Below are 19,073 nucleotides of genomic sequence, written 5' to 3' on the forward strand. Positions count from 1 at the left end.
GCATTGGCAGCTAAGGCCATAATGCGCCAAGTCAAATTTAACAGGATACTAAACATTTTGGTAGCCTAGGCTACCACGTCAAGGAAGAAGAATTTTCTTCTTCCTTGTTTATCCCTTCAAGTTCTGTTTTCTGGAACAACCTTCCTCCCCGTGTATTTACTGAAAATTACAATCTACAGAAATTCAAGTCTAATGTGAACAAGTATCTCCAGTCTTCTCATCCTTCAACCCATGCATGGTACAAAGTCCTATAGGTTCTAATACCTTTAATGCATGAGAACTTTTTATAATAAATTAAAAAAAATAAATAAATAAAAAACCATTTCTCTACTGGTAATGAAGCTCTGGATGTGTGGAAGGCAGCCCCATCCTGTTAGAAGTGGCTTTTCGTATATTTTTTCGAGAATCGTTCTAAATGACAAAAAATATCTGATTTCTTGTACTCAGGGAAGAAGATACAGTGATTTTCTAGTAATGATAAATATCTATATCTGTGTCTTAATATCTATATCTGATATATATATCTTTATTGCAATTGGTGAATAAAAATATATGGATTACATATAGTACTGATACAATACTGATAAGCAACAATGCTAGGGGGGTTTAACATATTATTATAGCTATAAAATAATTACAAAGAATAATTATTTACAAAGGATAGCTATTTACATGTTTTGTTACCACAATGGTCATCACAGTGTCATGTTTGCTTGGCATTGGCTGGGTCACTGCCCTTGGAACCAAATAAGCAACCACTCAGCTTACCATGAGAACTATTCCCTGAGTACACATCTTCTGTAGGATTTGTCCTCAATAAACATCTTGAATTCACTATCATCTTTTGAATGTTTTGGAGAATTTCCATGGGAAGGAATCTCTTAACTTTCCTGAGCCTCCATGCTACAGACCGAAGAGATGGGAGGGCTCTTAGGGATTTTAGCCGACCGGGCTAGCCGAGTGGGTAAAAGTACCTGCCCGGCAACCCAAAGGTTGCGGGTTCGATTCCCGCCTCGGGCTTGGATCAAAGTACTGCAAAAACCTTGGGAGGTGCAATATGGCCACAGAAGCCGATGCGCCAAACAACTACCAAATCAAAAAAAAAAAAAAAAAATCTTAGGGATTGTGTGTGTGGGGGGGGGGGAATTCTCCATTGATATAGCTGCCAGAAACTAGGCATGTTTATTTTGCCCTTGCCATTTTTACTGTTGCGAGTAAGTGAAGAGAGAAGATTCACTCTTAAACTTTTCTATAGTTTAGTAGTTCCATTATTTGTGAAGCAAGTGTGAGTAACAGAAGTTGATGCTTGTACAGGATTCAATGAAGCAGCCAATGCTTATCAGAATAAATGGTTTACAACATGGTTTTCACTGCTCACACCCAGATTTTAGTTCCATAGGTAATTATAGGCTGAACAAACCAGTATATGTATTGAAGTGTGTTCTCATAAAATTTTGTTGACATTAAGGTTTTGCTTGGCAAGCCATCTGATTCTGCCAACTTTGTTGTGAATATCTGCAACATGGCATTTGAAGCTAAGTTTAAAGTCAAAACGATCCCGAGATCTCTGTGCTTGGTGACTGGTGGGATGGGTGTCCCATGGATTTCGAAGTTCAGCTGCGTTGGATGTTTTTACAGAGCATATCATTAGTGTAGATTTTGTTGGATTTATTTTTAGGGAGAACTGTGAGAGATATATTAGATTCTGTAGGCTGCTGACGATAGACTCAGATGCGGTATCTGGTCTGTCGGTCTTGGGTATCTGGTAGAGGATCTTCAATCATCAGCATACTAATAAAATTGATTGCTACACAAGAATGGATAGATTGCAGCAGTGAAGAGGAGCCCAGATAGAGCTCCTCCTTGTGGAACACTTACATTAACTAAAGATTTCTTATCCATAGTCAGGTGGAGAACGTTAGTCATTAAGAGCAACTTCAAGAATATCACCTTTGACCTGGTGCTTCCTCACAAAACTCAAGGAGAGAACATATGTCAATGCATGCAAATGTCGACTGGATACCCAGGTAAACAACTGCCAACTCAGCCCTATCTTGAAAGGCCTCTAGAATGATGTTGCTGGTTGCCAGCAGATCAGTTTCAATACATAATGGATATATGGAGAATCACATAGCAGAATTTGATTGGTTAAGATGGGAAGAAGGCACTTCTCCATGACTGTGAGGATACATGAGGCTCTCATTATTGGTCTGAACTGTGTCACTGAGGTGGTTCCTTGTGTTTTGGGAATGGGTTGCACTGTATATTGGTTACAGGCTGTTGGGAAGGTTTGAGTGAGTGAGGATGCCATTTAGGATTCCTAGGAGTGCACCTCTGACAGAAATATTTTTTTGTTTTTTTTTACTAAAACCGCAAACACGAGAGATATTAGAACCTATAGTACTTAGTACTGTGCTTGGGTTGGAGGTTGAGAAGACGAAAGAAGATATTTGCTGACATTAGACTTTAACTTCTGTGGACTGTAATTTTCAGGAAATACATATGAAGGAAGGTTATTCCAGAAAACGGCAGTTGAATGAATAAACAAGATGAAAAGTTAGTTCTGTGAGTTTGAAGTTGGATAGTAAATGGATGTTGGCTGGTGAGGGCATGTGTTTGGACTGGTTTGAAAAAGAGAGCGGGAATTATAGAAGCCAATTCAGAAGAACAGTGCCCATGGAAGTATCTGTAGAAAAGGCATGCAGCAGAAACAGTACATCTATGAGAAAGCAAGTGGAGAGACTGTTAGAGATGAGTCATTAATTAACCTAATTGCCCTCCTCTGAATGGAATCTAGAAGCCTGAGAGAGGTTTTGGGGGCACCGCCCCAGATGTGGGAACAATATTCCATGGTAGGGTGGAATTGCAATTTATACAGAGTAAACAGCTGTTTGGAAGAAAAGTAATGCCAAGAGTGAAAGAGAAAACCAAGTTTTTTAGATGTAGAGGAAGCAATATTTGTAATGTGCTTGTGCCAAGAGAGATTAGAAGTCAGGGTAATCCCCAAAAGAGATATATCAACTTGCCTAGAAATTGGAATGTCACCAAAGATAAGCATAGAAGCAGAAGAATAATTTTTGCAAGATATAAGACAAGACTGAGTTTTACAAGGATTGAAATCAACTAAGATGTCTTTGCCCCACTGAAGAATTACCTGTAGATTGGTATTTAAGGAATTGGTAGAGGATATTCGAGAAGTTGAAGCTGATTGAGCAGGGCAAGGTTTCTTGAACTGGAAAGTGGAATGCAATGTGCTATCGTTGGCAAAACTATGGATAGAATTTCCGGTCAATGGAAGAAGGTCATTAATATACAAGAGGAAAAGAGTGGGGAAAAGAACTGAACATTGGGGGACACCAGAATTAGTGGAACTGCTTGTGTTTCACCGAACTTTTCAATTGAATTTGTCCATAAATGGGTAACATCAACCAAAATATCACCAGTGGATAGACACTGTGGAATCCATACTGGCGATCGTTGATCTTAAACTATCTAGAAGGTTTCTAGATAGTTTAAGAGTTGGTGGTTGATTGATTTCTCCATTACTTTAGAAAGATAAGTAATTGCAATAGGACGATAATTGGATGGGAGGGATTTGTCACCCTTTTTAAAAACTGGCTGTATATGAGCAAATTTCCAAACAGAAGGAAAAACACCTTTGGAATAAGAAAGGAATATCTGTATGAAAAAAGGCGGCAAAGAACAGGAGTACGTTAGGGAGCAGACGTTTTGCGAACAAGTGAAAAAATACCATCAAGACTCGTAGCTTTCTTAGCATCAAGATTCATCACAATTCTTCTGACATCCTTTTGGCGGAAGACCACAGGAGGCATTGAATGGAGCGTGTTGGGAATGGTGGGATGTGTTTTACCAAGATCATTAATACAGAAGTTGGAAGGAAAATGGGATGCTAGCAAGTCAGCTTTATCCTTGGTTGAAGTGACAACAGAACCAACTGGTTTTGACAGAGGTGGGAACAGAGATGGGCAAAAGTTACGGCCAATAGCTTTGGCAAGAGATCAAAATGCTCGGTTACCATTAGGGAAGAAGCAAGTTTTCTACTTTTAGCCTGTCAAATTCTAGTTTGGATTGATTAATAACTGCTTTACAATTGTTGCAAGCTTTAGTGTAGGCAGAAAATAAAACCAAAGAATTGGAAACAAGCCAATTACGATATGCAACATTCTTTTCTTGAACAGCCTTAGCACATTTATTGAAAAACCAAAGTTTAGATAAAGGATGAGATTTTAAAGTGGATGTAGAATCAGGATTCCATTCCTACAAGAATAATTTCACCAATACGATCTGAGCAAATGTTAACATCAGAAGTTTTCAAACAGTAATCCAACCAAGGAAAAGAAGAAAGGAAATCTCGCAGGTCATCCCATCTTGCATTCTTGTAATGTCAAACAATACAAGTTTGGGAATAGCCATGAGATAAATGCTCCACTGGAGAAGAGACAATCACCAAGTTGTGATCTGAGGTGCTTACTCACTTCGACCGTGTACGTAGAAGGGTTGTTTGTGAGAAAAAGATCAAGTGCGTCGGCTGCATGGTTAGGATCAGGGCTTACAATACCGAGATTCTGGGATCCCGAATACCGGTCATTTTTTTCTCTTTAAGATTTGAAATACCGGTACCGATACAAAAATATCAGTTTTTTGGTACTAATTTAAAAAATAATTGCTTATGATTTATTCACATAAAGGTTATAAAATCGACAACAATAAATCATTAATATTACAGAATGTGTAACAGACGAATTGCTATACACAATACAAATTAAACAGAAACCTGAAAATGTCATGAAACTAAGACAAAATCTTACAAATATAAAGGATGAAGTTGAAGAAATTACGAGAAATTTACAGAAATGTTTAGTATTGAGTTGGTTTATTGGTTGAAGTTGTAAAGAAAATTGATATTGCTAAATTAAGACAGATATATATATATATATATATATATATATATATATATATATATATGGAATTTTTAGTATTAAGTCAGCTTGTGGATTGTTGTTGTGAAGAGAATTCATATTGCTGATTAAGAGAAATATAAGGAAGTGATTAAGATTGAATTAGTTTAGTGTTTTCAGCTGTAGAGAGAGTTGATATTGTTAATTGAGAGAAATTTTATGGAAATGATATCATGTATTAACAGATTAAATGAGAAAAATTAACAGATTAGATGTAAATGAATACCAATTATGTATATACTTGTAAGTAGTTTTGTATGATAAATGACTTTTTTTTATAATATTTGCTTCATTGCCCATGAGAAACTATGGGAAAATCCTTCAGCTTCTGCAAATTCTGATTTTTTAATGCAGTCAGGTAGCTTGTGGGCCTTAGTGCTTGAGGGGAGCTGCTGCTGCTGTATGAAAATCATACAATGGCCAGTGACACAATACCAAGGTACAGGGAAATAAAAATTAATAAATAAATAAATAACCCCCACATCTTAGATTTGGTTTCTTCATGAAGCTTGAACGTCAATCCCTTTCTTTTGTTAATACGGATATAGTGCCATAAAAAGTAAAAAAGAAAATATGATTTTTTGAAGATGAGGGAATAAGGAGAGAGGTAAACTGCAACTTGACTATGATTCCAAATTATCAAGTCTCTGACAGGGAGTATCGGAACTGAAATATGCACAAATACCACTTTTGAGGTGAAAGGAATCATACAGCGAATAATTTGAGCAACCGAGATGAGCAGTGGTTGAATCAACCGATAACTGAGATTCTGTCAGGAAAAAGTACATGGGGTTTGGCAAATGGAAATGGAAATCGTTGAGATTAAAACTGAGACCACGTATATTTGTGAAATGGACTAGGAAGTGTTTGGGAGGTTATCTTTTTGCAGATAAGCTTACTCAATCAGTTTGACAATTTGTGGTGTATTCAATAGTAAGAAAAGTGGGGGAGGGACATGTATGAAGTAATGAAATTTTGGATATGGTGTAACATGGTAAGAATATACCCAGATCCTTGACATAACGTGGCCTCGACAATGCCCCCTGCATATACACTACTCGGACTCCCTCCAGTCACTATCTGGCAGAGTAGAGGTAGCAAGATTATACATTAGCTGATCCAGTAGCCTCCTAGAGGGTTGCCAATAGGTTTGGTCCAGTGTACTAACTAGTGAGGATGCCATTTAGGATTCCTATGAGTGTACCTCTGACAGAAATACTTAAACTCTTTAGGATAAATTGTGGGATTCCATCATATCTGGCACATGACATTGGTAAGAGGCATTAATGTCACAGATTAGCTTTCTTTTTAATATAATGATGATGAATGTGAGGGCTTCTTGCTGGCATTTGTAAAGTCTTACAGTCTGATATACCTTGTGGAATAAATCTTGTCACATGGTCAAGCCATTCAATTGGGTTAGTTGTTGGGGAAATTATCCTGCCTCACTTTGAATGATGTCTTTCCATTCTTGATTGTTTTATCAATATATGCTTTTATGGCTTTAGAGTTGCTTTTATTAAACTTAGCACGAGATATTGAGTATTAGATCCTGTCTAGTGGGTCTGAAGTGGCTTTTTCGTTTGCATGAAGCCTTTGCTTATTTTGGAAATCCAAGCTGAGCTTGGAGTTTCAGAAAAAAGCAAACCACCATGCTTTGCTCTGACTAGAGATAGTGAGTTTTTGAAGCTGCAGTTTGAGAAATATAATTCAGCCAGCAGGTAAGAAAATGCAGCCTGAGCTGTGGGCCATTTTGATTCAGGGCTTGGGTAAAAATGGATGTTGCAAAGCAATATTTCATAGTTTTCTTAACCGGTGTCTGATGTTACCTTAGCACCTTATACGTGACTGGAAGTGAAAAGGCTATAGGTACATGGATGCTGTTTCAGGCTGGCTGTCAAAGGTCATAGTTTCTATTGCAAACATGAGGTATAACAAATTAGAGCCTCTAGTAGGGGCATGATTCTGAAGACTCGCTCCAACAGCAGCTAGACTGGAAGAAAGCAACCTGAGAAGACTCTGTTGGCCAGAACTGCTGATATTGAAGTCTCCACATATCAGTAATGATACCATTGGGTGGCACTGATTAATGATCCAGTTGGAGACCTCTTGAATACAATCTTCTGTTGGGGGTGGGGAATGAAGACTGCATATGTCAAGTTTGTTGCCATTGTAAGCTGAGTGAGACCCTTGCAACTTCAAATAGGTCTGTTTTCATTTCAAAATGGCTGAAAACTTTACTTGTGTTGTACATGGCAACACCTCCTCCTCTACACACTCTCTCTCTCTCTCTCTCTCTCTCTCTCTCTCTCTCTCTCTCTCTCTCTCTCTCTCTCTCTCTCTGTCACTGGATGCAAATAGGCCTGAGAATCTGACAGGCTGAGAAAATGCGAGAACATCTTAATTGGGGACAAGTCTCCGTAATGCACAGCAAGTCAAACATACTCAACAGGAGAAGGATTTCCAGGTTCTGAAGCTTATTTCTCATGCTTCTAGCATTTTGATAGAGTGTTATGCACATCTGAGAGGGTTGACTTATGTCCTTGTTGCGGCTCTAGGTGGTCAGCAAATATGTCTAGGTTTTGTTCTGGAGGTGATCTTCACTTCAATATTCAATATGGCTTTCAGACACTGTTGAAAATTTTTCATATTGCATGTAAGCTATATCTATGCTGTCAGGGCCATCTGAAAGGTTCGGTTCAATATTACCAGAATATTCCTCTCTGTTAATTGACTTGATAGCATGTCTAAATCAACTTTTCCTTTCCCTCATTAAGGTTTCATACTGCTCTGGATGCTGTCCACTGGTGGAGGGGTGCTTGGTTGAACAGAAATGTTTTTCACAAGTACACCTGCTGGCCATTATAAGGAAAGTATTATTAGTTTGTAATTAAATTCCACAGTTGTGATTTTAAATGAAACATAGCATGGTTGCTTTGTAGAAAGCCTAGTTACATACGCATCTATACCTAAATCTTCATTTAAATATGATCTCATCTGTTCCACCTTAGTCTATGCAGAAAGCTGAGAGACAAAAATCAATCACTTATGTGGGAGGAGTTTCTGTAGGATCGCATGGATTTTCACTGTGTCGGTGGTTGATTGATTTTTATTGGCACATTAGCAACTAAGGCTATAATGCGCATGCGTGTCAGTGGTCCAAACTATGGGCTTCATATGGTAATATGTGGTAATATGGCTTTTCTAGTGTGCTCTCTGGGCTTTTTTTTGCATTTTTGCTTGCCTGCTACCACTGGAATTGTTTTAGGATAATGTTGAGGTTCTGGCGGTGTTGTTCCACGTAAAATGCAGTGGTCATATAAAGCATTCCGGGCTGATTTGCAATGAGGAGGATTCTTGTGGATTACTTCTTATATGATAGGGAGCATCCTGTGTCTTTATGAATGTAATTGGCATATTAGGATTTGGATCGGCCTCATCTTCCTGAACAGCACTTGGGTGGGGATGTTGCCTAGGGGCGATCCTTCGAGGAATCTGGATGGCTGAGACATACAATTAAAAGCTTTTATGTATGTAGCACTGCTGCTGAATTCTGAGCCTGGTACAGATGACTTATGTGCTCAAAACTGTGTGGAATGAGAAGTACTGTCCTGATGTGATTTATGCCTGGAGAGGTGAGAGGAGGTCATCAGTTCAGATGCTGAGTTCCTAGAGATGGGAAATCCATTATACCATTGATCATTCTCAATCCTCACTAACAGTTGTATCTGCAATGGCGAGATAGTGTTCCTGATTGGAAGGTGATATCCTTCAGCTGCCTTTTTCTGGGAGTGTGAATAATCTTTCAGGAACTTAATCTTGGAGGCAACGAAGCTTTTCATTCCAACTAAGAAATACTGTTCAAGGTTCAGACCTAAATGGCTGTCAGATAAATTAATGAGTCTATGGCAGAGAAGAAAAATGTATGGGATGCATATAAATTATCAGGTGACACAGAAGCCTATGGCAGATATAAGCTTATCTGTAATCAAGTTACAAAGGAGGTTAGGCAGGCAAAGGCAGATTACGAGAATTCTTTGGCAAAGGATGCAAAGAAAAACAGAAAAGAGTTCTCTACTTATGTAACCTCTAGAAGGAAAGGGATCAATCAGATTGGACCACTTAACATAGATGGGTTGACTATTGATGATCATGCTCGGGTAGCTGATAAACTGAATGAGTATTTTGCAACTACATTCACACGAGGGAGGAGTTATTCACTGAGGGGAATGCCAGAAGTTTATCAAACTTTAACAGGGAGCTAAATGATTTTGTAACAACTGAGAGTAAAATAGAGGAGAAATTGTTGAAGTTAAACATAAGGAAAGCACCTGGGGTGGAGGGGATCTATCCAGTTATATTAAAGTAGGTAGCAAAGGAAGCAAGCAAACCCTTAGCCATAATTATGAGAGCTTCCTCGGACTCAGGGGAGGTCCCCATGGACTGGCAGTGTGTAAATGTATCACCAATTCACAAAGGGGGGTTCAAAAGTTGACACAAGTAACTATAGACCTGTTGTTTAACTTGTATTCTGGGGAAAATAATGGAGTCACTGGTTAAAGAAGCATTGCAGGATCATCTAGACAAGACTGCAGTAATAGTAAAGGCACAGCATGGGTTTGTTAAAGGGAGGTCTTGTCTGACCAATCTGATTGGTTACTATGATGTAGTCACAAAGGAACTGAATGTCAAAAATAATTTTGATATCATATATTTGGATTTCAGGAAAGCTTTTGATACTGTTGCACATGGAAGATTGCTGTACAAATTGGAGAGGTATGGCGTTAAGGGAAAGTTGCTACAATGGATAAAGGGATAGTTGAGTGGGAGATGACAGAGAGTGGTAATCAATGGGCACTGCTCTTCATGGACAAATGTTATTAGTGGAGTTCCCCAGGTTTCGGTGCTGGGCCCATCATTGCTTTGTGTATTCATTAATGATATTGATGATTAATATATAATGTATATAATGATTAATGTCCAAGTTAGCAGATGATACAAAGGTTGGCAGGGTTGTTAACGACAGTAAAGACAGTATGCTACTCCAACTGGATCTAGACAAATTGGGAAAATGGGCTGATAAGTGGTAACTGAAGTTGAACGTTGACAAATGCATAGTACTGCATATGGGTAGCAATAACCCAATAGAAACATACCTACTGGGTGGTACTACATCAGGGAAGTGGAAAGTGAAAAATACCTGGCAGTAATTGTGCAGTCAAATATGAAGTTTGCTGATCAGTGCAGATGGGCTGCCAGGACAGGTCATGGAGTCTTGTCAATGATATATAGGAATTTTGCTAGCAGGGACAGGAAGGTGATTATCCCATTGTACAAAGCAATGGTCAGGCCACACCTAGAGTACTGCGTACAGGTCTGGAGGCCTCATTTTAGGAAGGATGTAGAGTTGCTAGAATGAGTACAAGGAAGTACAAAAAGATTGGTGACGAGAACAAACGGGTGCTCTTACCAAGAAAGGCTTAAGTTCTGCAAACTGCAGCACCTGGAGAGTAGGTACCTGTGAGGTGATCTGTTTGAGGTGTATAAGGCCTTGAATGGGTTGAGCAAGCTGAATGCTGATGGGATTCTTCCTCTTGTTCAGATTAAGAACCTGAGGGGGCATAGATTCAAACTGAGGAAAGACAGTTGTAGAATAGATGTGCAGAAATTTGCCTTTAGCTAGCGGGTGGTTGATTGGTGGAAAAGACTTACATCTTTTGTTGTGGAAGTTGACAGACTAAATAAATTTAAGGCTGAGCTGGATAGGCATTTGGAATGAATGGAGAAGTGAAATGGGAGGGGTTTTTTTTCCCCTTTGGCTGATGCTGCATAAGCTTGCTTTCTTGCACCGTATGTCTCTACTAATGCTAATATGGTCTTTTAGAGGATTGATCCTCACCCCTACCAGTTATAGGAAGCTGTTTAAGACATGTAGATTGTACTCAATGGGGGATACTGATCAAGAACTCAGTGACATCATTTTCACTGGGATTTGTGGGGTAAGAAAATGATTATATTTCATTTTGCAGTCAGGACAAATTAACATGACATTACTCTTCTCATAGTTTGGATATATCTTAATGAGCTCCTGCGAATTCAGTAGGTTAGTCAGCTCCTTAGGATCATCAAGTGTATTCAGTTCAATCTTGTTATAGATGTCAAGGAGAATAAGTTTAATGTCTTTGTTAAATCAGTGCAATATGCAGCTCTGCGATATTTGCTTTCAACGTATTGCAGCCAAGTTCCATTTTAGGAATTACATCTGATGAGGAGATCTAGAGGTTAAATAATTCCTTTTCGATGTAGTTAACCATCAACATCACCAGTTTAGTACTGTGGTTAATTGCATCCATTGCAGATAGGACAGCAGTGTCTGTTTTTGTTCTCTTGATCTTAGAGTTTTGTCACTACATTATTAGTCATCCATATGTGAGAATCTTTAAACTGATCAAGTTTGGTTACCAATTGTGTGACTGTGACTAAAATTGAGTTCACAAGAGCTCTCAACTCTTCAATGGCATTAGAAGCTGTCTGTTCTAAATGTATTCTAGGGGAGGTGGGTAATGCAGCATTAATGTTATCTTTGTCATTATCAGCCAGTTTGCAGGCTTCACATTTCCAAGATAGTTTGATCTTTTTTTGCAAGTTTTTCAGATATGAATATGGGCTACAAGGTGCACAGAGACAAACTAATTTACAGGACATGCAAGCTAAAAAATGTTCAGCTTGCCTATAGCATCCTGTGCACAACACAGTTTCCCCCATGCCAGTAGAATGTCAGATAATGAAGTTTCTAAATGGGCTTGATAAGTTTAGTGAAATCCCTAAGGATTTCTGAGGTGAACAGAGAAAACAGGAAGTGTCACTGCAAAGGCAGCGTAAGTGACACAGTTCATGAAGAAACACTGAGACATCAGGCATTCAGCAACAGAGCAGGCTATCAGCATGGGAGGTCATGTTAACCTCCATGACAGGAGGAAGTATATGATGAGAGCCTTGTCGATCAATTCGGCCCTGGAAAGATTGTGCAAGACTCAAGGGGTAGAATTTTTTTCAGCCTGGACTTTGTTAACAGGAGAGATTGCTTCTACAGGGATGGGACACACTTAAATAGAAAGGGTGCAAGAATATTTGCTGATGCTATCGAGGCAGTGTTAGGTGGGTCGGAAAACTGCTAGCTTGGGGGGAGACAAAGACCAATAGATTGACAGAAGCCACTGGCAGAGGTGAAAGAGATTCTTGCACTGCTTCTATTAGAATGAGCAGAAGCCTGAAAAACAAGATGCATGGTATTTCAGAGACTGCTGGGAGCCATTGTGGTACAAGTAAACACATGGGTTGTGTTAGGGTAGCTAAGAATAGAAACAGGTGCAGGTATACTTGCGTGTACACCAATGCTAGGAGTTTAGTAAATAAATTTGATGAATTTGAGGTATTGCTCAAAACATCAAAGGCAGATATTGTTGGGATATCAGAGACGTGGTGTCACACAGATATAAGGGATGCAGAACTGCAATTTGGGGAGTACAACGTCGACAGAAAGGATAGACAGGATAGGAAGGGGGGAAGGGGTTATGCTATTAGTTAAGAAACACATAAAAACCAAGGAAGTGAAGCCAGTCGACATCGCTGGACAGTGCAGTGTTGAGTCAGTTTGGTGTGACATAAGCATTGGGAGATCAAAATTGAGAGTAGGAGTGTGCTATAGGCCTAATGACTCTGATGAGTATAATAAGGAACTGTACAGGGAAATAGAGTGGGCCAGTAAATCAGAGAGTCTTATAAATGGGAGATTTTAATTTCCCAGATATTGACTGGAATTTGGGGGCTGGTTACTCACACACTAGCAGGGCTTTTGTGGATTTATTGGATGATTGTTTTCTACATCAGTATGTTCGGGAGGCAACTAGAGGGAGTAATACTCTTGATTTGATTATCAGCAGTGATTCTTCATGCATTAAAAATCTGCAGATAAATGAACCACTAGGTGGCAGTGATCACAGTGTGCTGAAGTGGGATTTTCTCAAAGAGGTAACTACCATTAGGGGTAAAGGGAAGGGTTATTGCTTCCGTAAAGGCGACTACGATGGACTGAGACAGTATTTAAATTCTATACAGTGGAACCAGCTGATGATGTTACCAATAGCAAATTCAAAATCGAAAGCATTCAAAGAACTTATCTTGGAAGCTACTAGGCTTTACATACCAACTAAGAAATATTGTTCAAGGTTTAGGCCAAAATGGATGTCAGATGAACTAATGAGGCATATGGCAGAGAAGAAAAATGCATGGGATACTTACAAATTAACACATGACACAGAAGCCTATGATAGATACAAGTTGATATGCAACCAAGTTACAAAGGAGGTTAGGCAGGCAAAGGCAGATTATGAGAAATCCTTGGCAAGGGATGCAAAGAAAAACAGCAAAGAGTTCTTTACTTATGTAAACTCTAGAAGGAAGGGGATGAATCAGATTGGTCCACTTGATATTGATGGGTCAACTGTTGATGATCCTGCTCAGGTAGCTAACAAACTAAATGAATATTCTGCATCGACATTCACACATGAGGAGTTATTCAGCAAGGGGAATGCCAGAGGTGTATTCAACTCTAGCAGTAAGCTACAGAATCTTGAAATAACTGGGAGTAAAGTGGAGGAGAAACTGTTGAAGATAAACACAAGAAAGGCACCCGGGGTGGATGGGATCTATCCAGTTATATTAAAGGAGACAGAAAAGGAAGTAAGCAAACCCTTAGCCATAATTAGGAGAGCTTCCTTGGACTCAGGGGAGGTACCCATAGACTGGAAATGTGCAAATGTGACCCCAATTCACAAAGATGAATCAAAGGCTGACACAAGTAATTATAGACCTGTGAGCTTAACTTCTGTTCCAGGAAAATTAATGGAGGCACTGGTTAAAGAAGCACTGCAGGATCATTTAGACAAGACTTCAGTTATAGCTCAGACACAGCATGGTTTTGTTAAGGGGAAGTCCTGCCTGACCAACTTGATTGGATACTATGATGCAGTCACAAAAGAACTGGATGCAGGGAATAACTTTGATATTATATACTTGGATCTTAGAAAGGCTTTTGATACTGTTGCACATGGAAGACTGCTACACAAATTGGAGCAGTGTGACATTGGAGTCAAATTGCTGCTATGGATAAAGGGGTGGTTGAGGGGGAGAAGACAGAGAGTGGTAATCAATGGACACTGCTCATCGTGGACTAATGTTATTAGTGGAGTCCCTCAGGGCTCAGTGTTGGGTCCATTATTGTTTTCTGTATTTATAAATGATATTGATGATGGTATATCAAGCTTAATGTCCAAGTTTGCAGATGATACAAAGGTTGGCAGGGTTGTCAAGGACACTACTTACACTATGCTGCTGCAACAGGATCTGGAAAGGTTGAGCAGATGGGCTGATAGGTGGCAAATGAAGTTTAACATTGACAAATGTAAAGTACTACACATGGGAAACAGCAACCCCAGAGCAACGTATCAACTCTGTGGTACTACACTGACAGTGGTAGAGAATGAAAGGGACTTGGGGGTGGTTGTGCAGGCAGATATGAAGTTCTCTGAGCAGTGCAGACGGGCTGCAAGAGTAGCTCATGGAGTATTGTCAATGATATACAGGAATTTTTCCAGCAGGGATAAGGAGGTGATTATTCCATTGTATAAGGCAATGGTCAGGCCACACCTAGAGTACTGTATACAGGTCTGGAGGCCTCATTTCAAGAAGGATGTAGAGCTGCTGGAACGAGTACAGAGAAGGGCAACAAGATTAGTGAATGGAACAAAGGGGTGCTCTTACGAAGAAAGGCTTAAGTTTTGCAAATTACAGTGTCTGGAGACTAGGCACCAGCGAGGTGATCTGATAGAGGTGTATAAAGCCTTGAATGGTTTAAGCATGCTCAATGCTGATGGGATTCTTCCTCTAGCTAAGAAAAATCACCTGAGAGGGCATAAATTCAAATTGAGGAAAGACAGATGTAGGATAGACGTGCGGAAATTTGCCTTTAGCCAGCGGGTGGTTGGTTGGTGGAACAGACTTCCATCCCTTGTGGTGGAGGTTGATAGCCTAAATAAGTTTAAGGCTCAGCTGGACAGGTATTTTGAACGAACAGAGGGGTGAAGTGGAAGTGGGTTTTTTTTTTTTTGGCTGATGCTGCATAAGCTTGCTTTCTTGCATCAAATGCCTCTACTAATGCTAATGCTAACCTTGTCCACACAAGGAAATGAAGAAAGTGGCTATCTTTATCTGAGGTGGAAACTACAATTAATATTATAAAAAAAATTACCTGAATTTGACTGAGAGATGCAATGAGACCTAACCATTGGACCTTTTGGGAGGTGAGATGGCTGCAGATGAAAAATCACTTTTCAAAAGCTTGTCATAACCACTTAAAATTGCAACATTTGAGGAGCACCATGAAGGCACACACACTCACCAAGGACATGCATATGCACTCCTGATATCAGTTGGGTGGTCAAACCTGTATCTTCTATTAGTCAGTAACTGTTCAATAACTATCCTGTAGTTATTCTGTCTCTCGAGAATGGACAGGCAGGTATGCTGAAGTATTTTTGTTTAGCATGTTAACTGCATGTTGATGCATATATGCATGAAGGGGTTTATAATTCACTTAGATGAAAAAACCACCTGACTTTAAGAACCATTTTCTTACGACTGGATGGAAGAAAAACTGGATATTTCTCAAGCAACCTTCACCAGTGGCTGATTAATTCTGCCATAGTGAGAAGAAAGCCCAAAAGTGTGTATGTGTGTGTGTGTGTGTGTGTGTGTGTGTGTGAGAGAGAGATTCATTTGAAATCCAGCTAATATAGCAACTTTTGTGTCATATTTGGGAAACTTCAATTTTCATGAGTTAAGGAAAAAAGGGAAAGAGACGTTTTACACAACCTAAACACATCAGTAGGTACCCCATGCAGAAAAATAAAAAGTATCTTACCTACCCTCAAAACAGCACCCTCAAATCTTGCAGCTGTTTTCTGAAGCTGTTTTACTGGCTGAACACTAAGGATTTGCTTCATCCATGGATTAATTGCCAAATCTATTGCCAACTGACCTGCAAAAGCAAAAATTGTAATTAATCAATATATTTACATATATATTATTTTTTTCATATATTCTCTCATCACACAGGTTCTCTCATATATTAGTATTCCTTATTTTGTCTGTTTAATTATTACTTAATAATGCAATTTTTTCACAAAACTGCAAAAATTACATTATTAATTTTAAATTATTAATTAAAATTATTATTAAAAATTATTAAAATTATTAATTAAATTAAACTGCAATAATCTGACTGAAGAACTGACTAAAGCTTCTAGCAAATAAGATTTCTCTTTCAAGCTACCATTAACTATAAATCACTATAAATAACATTTCTATAAATGTAAAACAATGAAATGCTGGAGCAGAAACACAGAATTTCAAAAACACACATTTCAATGAGTCTTATTATAAGAATAAAATCAGGAGAAATATTTTAAAAAAAGTAAGAAGTACAATCGAGAATTGTGTGATATGAATTTTACTACTGCCTTACTGCTTAGCCAATCAGAAAGGATGAAGTCATCTGTAAACAAAAAGATATGAAACAGTGGATATATTGTATAATCAAAGAAAACATCTGAGTAGAACAAATTTCTTTCTTTCTTCACAGCAATTAATGCAGCCTAATTCAAACTCTGTATTAATATTTATTTTCTGCTTTTCATTCTGATTTCTAGTATTCTGAGTTTCATTTTTTTGACTAACATTAATATTTTTCCTGGATGTATTTTGGATATCTCCAAAATTCTTTAAAGATTATTGTGCTTTACTTTTATCACCTTGTTTTTTATCTTCTTTTTTTTCCGATTTTTCAACCTTATTGTCATTTAGTCGTATAAATGGAAAAAGAAGTTTACTGTGCTTTTTCATACATTTCATTGGCATATTTATGTTTTCTCCTACCCCTCACCATTTTTTATGGAACCTTAATATAGCCAAACATGGTACTTTTCATGGACATATCCACTGTAGTTGGAAGGGGATTAAAACTGAAACTAGTACAGAGGCATGAGAATGTTTACGTTTACTTATGACAGTTTACTTAAAAGCCTATTGGCCACCAGACAGAATTTGCATATTGAACTTTTAGTGCAATAGCAAGCTGTCAAATAAATTTTTAAAAGCATAATTTAACATTTTCTTCAACTTTAATTTAAATATAACCAATATTTGAAGAATCAGTTCACTATTCAATGGCATAACTCAGAAAACAAGATTTAACCTACTTGGAGTGGGGAGGAAACAAGTCTTAAATATGCTAAAAATATTTTGAGACGGCCAGATTTAAGACATTTACTAGGTAAGAACTACACTTCCCCCTCCCATAGAACTGTCATTGCTCAATATAGTTGTATGAATATGAGGAAGAATATTACTTACAAAATGTGAGAAAACAAAAAAGAAATCCAAAAATTCAAAAGCTAAAAATTCTAAACAAAATTAAATAAATGAAATATATAATTAAACACAATAAAATTTATTCAAATAAACTTTAAATAAACACAAACAATTTTTTTTTTTTATTTAGTTCCCCCCTTACAAAACCTTTAAGTTGAAAATGCCATAAATACCACAGAAAACCTTAAAAAAAATTTGATTCAGTCATGTGAGGTTTTTAAATAAATGATAAGTAAATCACAATTACTCTATTTAAATTAAAAAACAATCAATCTTTACAACATAAACAATTTTTTTTTAATATTTTTGAAAACACAGTATAACTGGGATAACAAATTCCCACATAAGACGTTTGCCCCTGTACAAGGTTTGGTTTCTTAATTCCCAATTTCAACTCTATATATTGTAATGCATTATTTTCCTGCATAAAGAAGTTTCCCAGATAAAAAGCTTTCCCGCATAAAGTACGAGATAAAGAATACAGTGTATTATTATAATGATGTTTTTTAAATATAGACATTCTTTATTTTTATATTAAAAAATATAAAACAATATAAACATTTTGGTAATAAACAAGTTAGTGCATAGCATCAATTTAGCTTGTAGTAAACCACAGAAGTAGCTGAAATGACATTGTTTTTTACATCTCATATTGTGAATGCCTTCATAACGAGCTGCCCTGTTATTGCACTACCTCCAATAAGCAACGCTTCAACGCTGAAGAAGACTAATGTTACTTATTCTCAGCAGAAACCACCACCTCTGGGTGGTGGTATCCACTGTCGAAGGTAGTTCAATATCAGGACAACTTGTTGTGAAGGCATTCACAATATGAGATACAGTATAACAAAAACGATGCCATTTCATCTACTTCAGTAATTTACTACAAACTAAAATGATACTATGCACTAATTTGTTCAATTAGTGAACTTTCCCTAGTCAAAGGCTTTCAGCGCTAAAACCTTTTTTAGTATAAACATTTTGATATAATGGAAGTAACATACTGCAATTGTTTTCATCAATATCCATAACTGGATATGTTGACCACGTTAAGCAATAAGTTCTGATGGTTGTGAACTGTTCTGAATTACTTAGTGGATTGTTGCTCTGTCGTATTGTAAATTGTGACCTTTTAAGGTATGTTGAAACTCCAAAGGAGCTCATTCTTCCAACTTGGTAATGAGTTTAATGAACAGAATATTAAGCAATTAGAAATTCTCAGTTTAAAAATGTTTCCCATAAGCAGAGTAAAATAAGTAAAATTCTGAAATAGTACTTAAAAATCATCATTAACTTATGTATGTGTATCTTTTTATTTTTATTTGTGTAGTTAATATTTCATACCCTTAATGTAATTTTCCCATCTAAGAAGTTTTCCCTTGTAAAAAGTTCTAAACCTCCATGCCCTTGGAAAACTTATCTGGATTCTACTGTATTTATCTATAGTATTCACCTATAGTGCAAGGAATCCATAGGCTTTTGCTGCACTGCAAAAAAAAAAATAGATAAGAAAATGAAAATTATATGCCTCCCTCCTCACACAGGCTCACTTCCCTCCTCATCCAGTCAACCTTTGAATTTATTCAAACTGTCAAGCTTCAAGTA

The 19,073-nt window shown here is 37.7% G+C and overlaps 1 protein-coding gene across 2 annotated transcripts in view; it reads right to left on the bottom strand.

The window, feature by feature from the left end:
• The window catches only part of LOC150084438 (oxysterol-binding protein-related protein 1-like), a 707,041-nt gene that overhangs the window by 555,847 nt on the left and 132,121 nt on the right, over window positions 1–19,073 (bottom strand). For both annotated transcript variants that reach the window (XM_090376067.1, XM_090376066.1), the window contains exon 8: window positions 15,965–16,077. In XM_090376067.1, the coding sequence (XP_090232193.1) occupies window positions 15,965–16,077 (113 nt within the window). The remainder of the gene's footprint in view (window positions 1–15,964; window positions 16,078–19,073) is intronic.

This window comes from Mastigoproctus giganteus, chromosome 6 (assembly GCF_048544385.1).
Source record: "Mastigoproctus giganteus isolate SK-2022 chromosome 6, ASM4854438v1, whole genome shotgun sequence".
Lineage (NCBI taxonomy): Eukaryota > Metazoa > Arthropoda > Arachnida > Uropygi > Thelyphonidae > Mastigoproctus > Mastigoproctus giganteus.